The 10,467-nt window shown below is 37.4% G+C and overlaps 1 protein-coding gene across 1 annotated transcript in view; it reads left to right on the forward strand.

The window, feature by feature from the left end:
• COL6A6 (collagen type VI alpha 6 chain) overlaps positions 1-7,890 on the forward strand; it is a 46,088-nt gene extending 38,198 nt beyond the window's left edge. The window contains exons 31-38 of the mRNA XM_085226444.1: positions 472-508; positions 1,186-1,197; positions 1,285-1,793; positions 2,528-2,618; positions 3,252-3,923; positions 4,786-4,879; positions 5,107-5,375; positions 6,771-7,890. Coding sequence (XP_085082570.1) covers positions 472-508; positions 1,186-1,197; positions 1,285-1,793; positions 2,528-2,618; positions 3,252-3,923; positions 4,786-4,879; positions 5,107-5,375; positions 6,771-6,943 — 1,857 coding nt within the window. The 3' untranslated portion in view covers positions 6,944-7,890. The remainder of the gene's footprint in view (positions 1-471; positions 509-1,185; positions 1,198-1,284; positions 1,794-2,527; positions 2,619-3,251; positions 3,924-4,785; positions 4,880-5,106; positions 5,376-6,770) is intronic.
• The last annotated feature ends 2,577 nt before the right edge of the window (positions 7,891-10,467 follow it).

The following is a 10,467-nucleotide window of genomic DNA, read 5'->3' on the forward strand; positions in this document are numbered from 1 at the left end:
ATATACGATTAACATTCTTAAATAAAGGCTCCATCTACATCTTGCATAGACCGTACCCACAGGCAATACCTGCAGGCAATACTGTAGGTATTTCTATATTCTGTAGAAGGGGTCTAGTCTTCCTTTGCAGAGCTCCCTCTTGCTATGTAAGTTGGTTCTGAAATTCCCTTTCTCCTCTGGCAGTGGCATTGCACAGTGACATCTGAGGTAAGATTATTACAAAAAAAAAAAAAAAAAAAGGCTAAATAGTTAATTTGTATTCCAGGGCATGGCAAAATGCCAATAGAGCTTGTCTGAAATAACTTAGCTTCTGCATAAGGGGGAGAACCACTGTCAAGTTGAAATAGAGATGAACTGGGATTTGTGAATGTTCAGTAGCTTAGATCTGATGTTCAACTCAAACCAACAGAAAGATTCACAGTTTGAGGTGGTCTGTGATTTATTAATTGCTTTTTAATTTTTCTTCTGCAGCCTTGTGAACTTGTGAATTTTACACGAAAAAACTGCCGTAAGTAGGGAGCATGATCTTCTACCTCAGAATCCACATAGTCATCCCTCATAGAATCATAGAACGGCCTGGGTTGAAAAGGACCAGAATGATCATCTAGATTTAACCTCTCTGCCACAGGCAGGTTGGCCAACCACTAGACCAGGCTGCCCAGACCCACATCCAGCCTGGAATCCTTCAAAGAATAATCCTCCATTGGAAACCCTGTTAAGGTTCAGGTTGATGTCGACTGTAGACTGTAACTGTGAAAGTTTTTAGCACATGTGAAAAAACAGGCTTAGTCTTTCTGCTCATATTTCTTATCTGTTACTTACAAAAACTGTAGCACATTTCTCTTGTTCTCATTTAAAATTAATTTAATTATTTGGCATTGTGTCAATCCCCCTTTAGGGAATTCTCAAAGAATATTTATATATCACTTATTCTCTAGCTTTGCAGTGTTTGTTCTTTCTCAACTTTCTCTGCTCAGCAGAATCTAGAGTTATTTCTTTAAATCTCATCCAAATTTCACTGTTTTGATTATTCGATTGTGGAAAAGGAGTATTGTTTCTTGTGACCATTTCTGATGCTTGTATGAACTTTGAGTCAGGCTCCTTAATGAACGTGAGTGAACATGTCTCTATTTTTATGAATATGAATCCAAAATAATCTGTTTCCTTTCCATTTCTTCATTCCAGCTTGTTCATCAGGTAAGCCCATCAAGCTTCTGCATGCCCATTCTTCATAGACTTGAAGAAAACAAACAGTGTTTAAATTGCTGAAATGTTCTCACATAGATGTTTTGTTTCAAAATACAGACACGTGTCCGGTTTATCCGACGGAGGTGGTGTTTGCCCTTGATATGTCTGAAGGTGTTACTCCAGCTGCATTTGAACGAATGAGAAACATTGTTATGTCATTGCTGAAGACCATTAAGATCAGTGAAAGCAATTGCCCAACAGGCGCTCGTGTTTCCATCGTTTCTTTCAATACCAACACACGCTATCTCATTCGTTTCTCAGAATTCCAAAAACACAGTTTGCTTCTACAGGCAGTCCAGAGAATACCACTGGAAAGATCTACTGGAAAACGTAGTATTGGGGCAGCAATGAGATTTGTTGCAAGAAATGTCTTCAAACGGGTTCGTCAGGGCATCCTCACAAGAAAAGTTGCCATATTTTTTGCCAACGGTCCATCTCAGGAGGATGTGGTCATCAGCACAGCTGTACTTGAGTTGAGTGCCTGGGATATTACTCCAGTGGTTATTGCCTTCACTGAATTGCCAAATGTCAGACGTGCCTTCTCAGTAAGTAGACTATGAAAAATTGAGTTAGTTGTCCACTTGCTCAGTAGCTACTATTATTTGAGTAAAGAACGATCTCCTGATAGCAAGACTGGACATCCCCTATACACTTATCTCCTATTAAGAAGTGTTATGTTAAAGGTTGCTATTTTAACAAAGAAACACTGATTCTCTTCACTATAATGGTCACTATTTGAGCTCTTATTGCACACAAATTATTTCTGACTCATGGTTTTAGGCCAAATCGTAGGATTTCAATGGCATTTTATTAATTTCACTTGGTTACCCATGCTGTTTCTCTAATCTAGATTCTACAAAGAGCTGAAAGACAAAGTATGAAATAAGCATGCACAGAGGTCTCAAGATCAACATCATTCAGAAATTCTTGGGCTAGGTTTGGATGATTTATTATTAGCTTTGAACAATATATTCTGACTATCTTAAATTGACTAGTAAGCTGCTAACACCAATTGTTATTAGTTGCGCTGGTTTAACAATCTCTGTATAGTGTGGAGTTAGAAAAAAATGGTGATCTTGTAATCATGAGGGCAGATAGAATGCTCCTGGCAACTGAACAAGTCTTCTCGATACTTGTTCAGTATTACAACAAAAACTAAACCACGAAATTAGGGACAACACCTAACATCAGTAGATAAGTAGTAATGGTATTAAGAACAAAGAGTAAACATGATCTACATTTTGCTTTAACGTTACTTTTCTGTTTCTTTAAAACCTAGATTGATGATACTGGAAGATTTCGATTATTTATTTGGGAAAGGCAACAGGATGAAAATTTGGAGAGCATCATACATTGTACACTTTGCTTTGGTGAGGCATTTTACTTATTTCAGCTGTTGTATTACTCTTATTCTTTCAGCATCAATCTTACATTTTTTTCAATAAAATAATTATTCTAGGCAAAATAGATAGTAAGAATTAGAGTTTTAAAAACAAAGCTGTTTAATTCCTGTCTCAGCTATGTGAAACAAATTTTTCTATTTGGCATTTATTTTGTAACAGAAGCAAACTCTAATATCATGTTTCTGGGATATCATGCTCATTTATTATGAATTTTGAATTTTGAGGTATAGAAAAACTGATAATGATAACTGTTTCAGAATGCTTAACATGTGTGGTCTGAGATGAAAAAAAAAAACAGCAGAACTTGCTTCAGTGTCCTTTGCCATGTTTAGATTTTGATAGAAGAAAAATTCTAAGGGGAATTCTGTTCGTAAGGTAAAACATAACACACCAGTTTTTGATCTCATATCCAACTAATTTCCCATAGAATCTCGTTCGCAGGATTCACCCCTTGTTGCTTGTAAGAAAAAATAAGATTTCTTGTCACTGAATTGGTAGTTTTTAATCAAATTTAAGAAGAAATAAATGAACAGGACTCCCAAACCATTGTTCTTGTTGTTTTGCTAAATAGTTTTCTGTTTATTGGCTCTTTGTCTCTAGATAAATGCAAGCCCAGTACCATCTGTGAAGTGCCCGTTTCTCCACCTCTTCTGATGGATATGGATATTACTTATGTCTTGGACAGCTCTCGAAGCATCAGTAGTGAAGATTTTCAGAGAGCCAAGGACTTTGTGAGCAACATGCTAGATCAGTTTGTCATTGCTGAACAGCCAAGTGAATCTTTTGGAGGTACCAGAGTGGCATTGGTACAGCAAGCTCCCAGGGGCTTCCTACCTGACAGAAACAAAACTCCTGTAGCCTTGGAATTTGATCTAGAAACATACAACAATAAAGATTTGATGAAGAAGCATATCCAAGAGTCTGTTCGCCAACTGGAAGGGCCATCAGCCATTGCTTCTGCATTACAATGGACAGTTGAAAATGTATTTTTTAAAGCTCCCAGACAAAGAAAACACAGGGTCATATTTGCAATAGTTGGAAGCAAAACAAGCATACAAGACAGAGAGAAGCTAAGAGAGATTTCACTTGGAGTCAAGTGTCGAGGATTTACCATGTTCACTCTTGCACTTGGCAATGACCTGAGTGACAGTGAGCTGATAGAACTATCGAGCTCCCCCACAGATCAGCACTTATTGACATTGGGTAGGATTTCAACATCTGAGATGGTATATGCTCAGAGATTTGCCCGGACATTTCTAAATCTGCTACAACGTAAGTGGCATGCAATGCTATTCACTTAAGTTATGGGAAGAATGAGAAATGCTCTGTAGGAAAAGGCAGTCAGTACTACTTTTCAGTTTCTAGACATAATATAACTACTTGATATTTCATCTATAGTTTGTAGCAGATGCTGGACACTAGTGGAATTGCTAGTAAATACAAAACAATATTACATTCAATGTAATGTCGTTTTAGGCCAAAATCTTGAAGTTTTTTTTCTCATTAAGTTTGTATTCAATATATGGCTATGCTGACTTCACTTTTATGAAGGAAAGACTATTCTTCAGACACAAAATAGTTGTTCTCCTGATTTATGCCTACATTTCTTCTCTGGCCATTGGCACCTACATTTCTTTTCCGACCCTTGGCAGGCCCAGATTTACTGAGCTGTTAATGCTTATTTTTGCTTTTGGGCAGAAGTTTAAACAACAGCAGATCTGGCCTTAACCTCTCTTTACTGAAGGTTTTTCTCTCCCTCTGTAGGTCAGAGAAAGAACTTCTATAGTTTTTAAGACCCGTTATTGTAGATTAACAGTTTTTAGATGCTTTGAAATATATTCAAGAGGGTGTCGAGAAGGAAGTCACTGAGTTGAAATTCCCATCAGAAACATGTTTAGGTAAAACAAATTTGCTGTAGTGTATTACAGAGGAAGACAAAAGTCTAAGGCATTTTTTTCAAGAGTTGGTTTCCTCTAGACGATCTCTGTTGTTTTCATTTTTCTGGACATCTCTCTAGATAGTAAAAGACACAAACTCAGTTAACAAGAAAATAAATCTTTTCTGCTTTTTGTTAAATGTGTTGGGGTTTGGAGGAATTTAAAACTCATTCATGGTATGTTTGCTTTCTCCACAGAAGAAATGAACAGTTATCCTTCTCCTGAACTTCAAGAAGAGTGTGAAAACTTAGATCGGGGTGACACACGAGACCAGGTGTCTGTGACTGAAAGGTTTGCAACTGCCTATTAAATCTTACACACATGAGCATGTAAGGGATAAAGCTATATATTTACAGTTATCTCCAAACATAAGATTTTTCCCTTTAGATTAGTCATTATATATTCAGATTAGCTTTGGCAGAAGCATGATCAGGATCAATTTTTTTTCATGGGATTCAGAAGGAATGAAAAGGCCATCCTGGTACTTAAATAATTTTTTCCCCCTCTCTCTTTTGAAGGATGCCTTTACCTGGAACTGATGAAATTGGTTACAGTGGTGATTTGAAAGACATTGAAACAACTGAAAATAGAGCCCTGAAAAAAGTTAAATTGACTACCACAGGACCTGTATACACAATACCAGGAATGGGATATGATTTGGAGGAGAATGAGTACTTCACAGAGGAAGACACAACTGGAGAAAAGCCACGAGAGTATGGAGAAGCTCAGGGGAAAAAGGAAAGTCTAGCAACAATAGTAGAAACTGGACCTGACAATAGTGATTATGGTACGATTTTAGAGTATGAAAATTTCTCTGAATTCAGTAGAAAATCTCTAAATTGCGAAGGAATTAGTTGAATACTTGCTCATTGTGAGTCATTTCCTTTCATTATATTTTCCAAAACTTTTTTTTGCCGTATACCTGAATACAGTCCAAATTTGTACGAGTTTGTAACTACAGTGTGAACTGCTGGTGTCATTTAGACTTTAGTTTTGATTTATAACTTTGTGAAATAACAATAATATAGATTGTTATCCTCTTTACTAAAACAGCTGATCATATTAAATCCTCAAGTTGCACTATAATTACTGCGTTATTCCTGCTTCTAACTTAGCTCAACATGGAAAAACTAAGTGTCTGTTACAACCTGTTCCTGGGAAGAACAGGATTCTCCAGCAGGGATATCCTGTCAAGACATGTATTATTCATGTTTTTTACTTTGCCTCCTTCTTACACATTTCTTTCCAGATTTGCCTTTTGATATAGATATCTTAATCTCATTGTGAGATCAGTTTTCTCACCAACATCCCTTTTAAAGAATTGAGTGTTTCTATTTTGTGGACTGCAATTGGAGATAACTTTTGACTGCAACCTACTCTAGGAAACCTGCTTTAGCAGGTGGGTTGGACTGGATGATTTCCAGAGGTCCCTTCCAACCCCTGTCATCCTGTAATTCTGATTCTGTGATAATTTCATTGCAAAAATGCAATAGTGTCTCCATGACTTTGCGTGCTGTTGCTCATTGCTACATCTTCCATCCCTCTTTCTAGTCAAAAAGGATTCTACTGGATGTCTGGTAGCCCCTTTCCAGATGAGAGAGCCAATGCTGCAAAACTGTTTGAATTGAACTTAAGAGCAAATGTAAATCTGGAATCCTAGGCATCCACAGTGCATAACTGATGTACTCTGCACAGACAGAATGGTCTAATGGCCTAATTATGCGTACATTTTTGAATCAGTGCTTTCCATTAACCATGAAGATATGTTATTGTTTATTCTTTGCAAGTAAATGTTTCCTGTGAAGATGCAAACAAGCTGATTGCATTCATGTGAGCAGTGACACAAACCATTTATTTACAGGAGAGGTGTGAACTGCAGTTCCCAGTTCTAGTTGCACTCATAGTTAGCAAGCCAACAATTTAACTTCCAAAAATATATAGCACAATTTGAGAATTTGCCTACTGAGAGATGTGGCTTGTACTGATCTATTGTTTTACCCTCTTTGGCCACTCTGATGCTTTTTGTTTGTGTGTGGATATTTGGTGAATCTTTGTAAGACATTGAACAGTGCCTAGCTTTCGTAATTGCTAATTTGTACTGAATGTTACTTCCCTTGAAATTCTAATGCCAAGAAAGATGGATTTTTTCATTATCTCTCTCTCTCTTCTTTGCCTTTTCCAGATGTGTGTGACCTGGTTCAAGATAGTGGAGAATGTCAGAATTACGTTCTGAAGTGGTACTACAACAAAGAGCAGAAAATGTGTGGTCAGTTCTGGTACGGGGGCTGTGGAGGGAACAAAAACAGATTTGAAACACAGGAAGAATGTGGATTCTTGTGTATGAAGTCTTTCTAGTGCAGAGACACTTAAGCTAGTTTGTCCTTTGTTACACTATCAAGATGATGGGCAGAAGAGATGGAAAATCTTACACATCTTACCTCCCAGATCTCAGCTTAAAGAAATACTTGTTAGTGATGTTATTATCTATTATTCTTATAAGTGAAAAGAAAACTAAAACTACTGCTCAGATGATCTAAGATTTTCGAAAAATGAGAAAATTTTATTAGCTAACACTGTTATTTAAAAGGGATAAAAGCATTGAAACGGTTATCTTCCAAAGGCACTGAAGTGCACATTTTAAAAATGTACTAAATAGAGTAAAATAACCCCTCAAACGTTTTCATGAAATGATGTTAGATATGAAATAGTAATGTCAAAATATTGATTCATCACTTGCATTTGTCTTATGTATAGAGGGAAAAAAAAAGCATTCAGCTCTCAAAGGTCATGCACTTACTAGAACTTCAGTTTTATGTGGAGGTTTTTCTACTATAGTCACTTCACTTACAAATATTTCAGTATGTGAATAAAATCATTCTCTTTCAGATATTTCTCTTCTGCCATTAGTTATGCCATTAGTTATTGAAACAGATGGAAGCATATTCTCATAGTGTGCCTTTTTATATGTAAGCAAGTGTTGTTCTTTCCCTTGTCACTAAAAGTTAGATAAATGCATTTATTTCCCATGGATTTTCATGGTTGATCTTGAAGAGAAAAAAAACACACATTCTTACGAAAACAAAAATTGCAATGCTCCACAACAAGGTGATGTTTAACTGAGCTTTCACACTCTGCTGGCTTACCTGAACTCTGCTGTTGCCTATTTTTCATCTGTATAAGTCATGGTACATTTCACTCTTACCACCTTAGTCCATTCTTTGTAGAGGTGGATGAACTCGCCTGGAATAATGTTCTGTATTTGTCTACAATAATGTCAATAAAAATATCTCTAATTTGCTTGGGCTACTGACCAAGAATTCCTCAACAAACTTCTAGGGAACACAGATGAACTTGGATTTCCAGAGCCTGGTGCCTTTTGCCCTCAGTTAGAGGGGGTATTTTGTGAACTCTTGACTTTGAAGAGAATGGGCTTCTCTAAAGCTCTGCTAGCCCAGGGTGGTGATAATGCTGAACAACTTACTGTTAACTCTCTGTCACTCTTAGCCCAGTTGAGAAAGAGTGCACCTTGGTTAAAAAGCCTGCAAAACATCTCATGGGTTACTCTATTGAACCAAACTGAGTGGAGAGAGGTAAACTGATCAAACCTGTTGTCCTTTATCTTGCAAATGTCAGAATGAGACCGCTAAAACTACTGCCAGGGAATCAAAGATATTCTACTCTTTGTTTCTGTTCTTCTACATTTGTGGCTAGTACTTAAGGAGGATGCCTTAGATATCTTTTGGGAGCCTATTGCTTGTCTACCTAATCTGAAGAATGAATTGAACCATGGTTTGCTTTCTGCCAAAATATGTATGATGTTATAATTCTCAAGTGTTTACTATCTAAACATCAAAATTGCTAATTCTCTGTAATATCTGTTTATGTATGCTGCCAGCTGGCAGCAGTTCCTCTCCTCTTTTAAAACGAATTACTCCCTCTCCTTAAATCATAAGCAGTACATGAGAAAGTGAGTTCGCCTCTTCTGGAAGAAACATGTTTTGATTTTTAGTAGAGACTCAGAAATTCTACCTCTATGACAGGACCACTTGGCAATCTGATCTCCTTAGAACTTTGTTCTCATTTTGTTCAGGTAAGTAAATCTTTCTCTTGAAAGAGAGAGGTCAAAAATCAGGTGTATCTATTCATCTCTACTCATCTAGCGAAGGTGAATCTGTTAGCTTATGTTCTTTGGTTAAAGAGACACAGAGTCCCCTGGGTGGCCTGCAATCCGTCTCTTCCTTTCAGTTGGCTCTTGCTTGTCTTCTGAGGTTACTTAGTCTTGCTGCTGGCTCAAATTTCTTGTTTTTCAGTGAGGGGAGGGTCTTAATACATTGGATCCTTGGTGCTTAATAAGTAATTTGTGTGTTTTCCACATATATATCCTCCATCTTATTACCTCAGACACGCTGCTTGATGATCCTCCTGTAGCTATTTGAGATAAGACCAATCAGCTGTCCCTCCTTGAAGAACAACCTCAAAACCTCCAAACACATTTATTTTAATTCTTCCATCCCTGGCATAAATCCTTCGGGCTTTTCCCTGAATGAAGAAATATGCTAGCTACCACAGGATGCTTGTTTGTTGTCTAATCCCTGTCTCATCCTACAGGTTGTATCAAATTGTCCAGCAAGTAGCATTTTGCAACATTGGATTTTTCTCCCCCTTTTCAGACACATGAAATACTATATGAATTTTGAGCAGTTACACAAGGTAATATATTAAAAGGATTATTTTGTAGGCAACTGATTAGACTTCTGCTGCTACTGCCTTTCAGTGAGGAACATGAGTGCTCAGCAGATAGTAAAATGTTTTTGTAAAATACTCTAAGTTCTAATGCCAGAAAAACATTCTGGTGCTGTTGCTTCTTGGCACTTAACAGACTTCTGTAAGCAGTCTAGGTGCTGAATGTCATACACTGTCTGAGTTTATACTGCCCTTTAGGTATTTGGGGTGCTCAAGCTTCAAAAGCATTTCTCTAGGTTATGGAGCACCTAGCATCTACTTTTTTGAAACTTGACATTTTTTTTGAATGGCTCTGGTGTAAACAAATGGCGGAAACATGAAAGAATCTTTGTGGTTGCTGTATGGGTCTCACGTCAGCAGGAGCCCTTCCTCCCATCTAGTTCCCCATGTGCCTTTCTGCACTGTGCTTGCACATGTAAACCACATGTTTGCACACACACTCAGCTCCAATTTGAAAGCAGTTTGAATACTGCAGCTGAAGGCCTTTCTGTGCATGCTAGTAAGCCCGGCTTTATAAAGATGGATTAATTAAAACAGGAATAACTGTCCACTAAGTGAATAGAAACTGAGGTGTGACTGTTTAAATGGGCATGTGGCTGTCCAACCTGAGATAACATCCTGTGTTCTCTAATGAGAAACATCTTCTGAAGACATACTTACTGCTCAGCTGCATTAATTAAGGACAGCCTCTCCCTGCTCAATCCCATGTTCCACCCAAAGTATAAAACAAAATACACGAACCTCTCAGGAGTAGCTTCTGGATACTGTCATGGATCATCTTTAGAGTCAGGCCACGCACTTAGAAATCTACCTAGGGAGCAGTGTGTTATGTTTGTGCTGTTGAGAGTGTTAGTTAAGATAAACTGTAGTTTAAAAGTGCAAGAGTGTAGGTATGCTACTACTGTCATATGTCAACCCAAATTCACATATTTCATCTATGTTTTGTAATCCAAAATAGCTGAATTCTGAGACCTAATTCAGGCTTCCAACAAAGAACAGCTGTTCTTGGGACCAAACTACTGCCTACAATTTCTGCTGAATGAGTAAATGTGAGTAAATTTAGTACTTTTTTATTAGTTTTTGTTTTATAACAGTATGAAACTGATCATAATTTAGCATTAATTTCTCAAAGTTTT

The sequence above is a fragment of the Meleagris gallopavo genome, chromosome 6, assembly GCF_905368555.1.
Source record: "Meleagris gallopavo chromosome 6, MGAL_WU_HG_1.1, whole genome shotgun sequence".
Taxonomy (NCBI): Eukaryota; Metazoa; Chordata; class Aves; order Galliformes; family Phasianidae; genus Meleagris; species Meleagris gallopavo.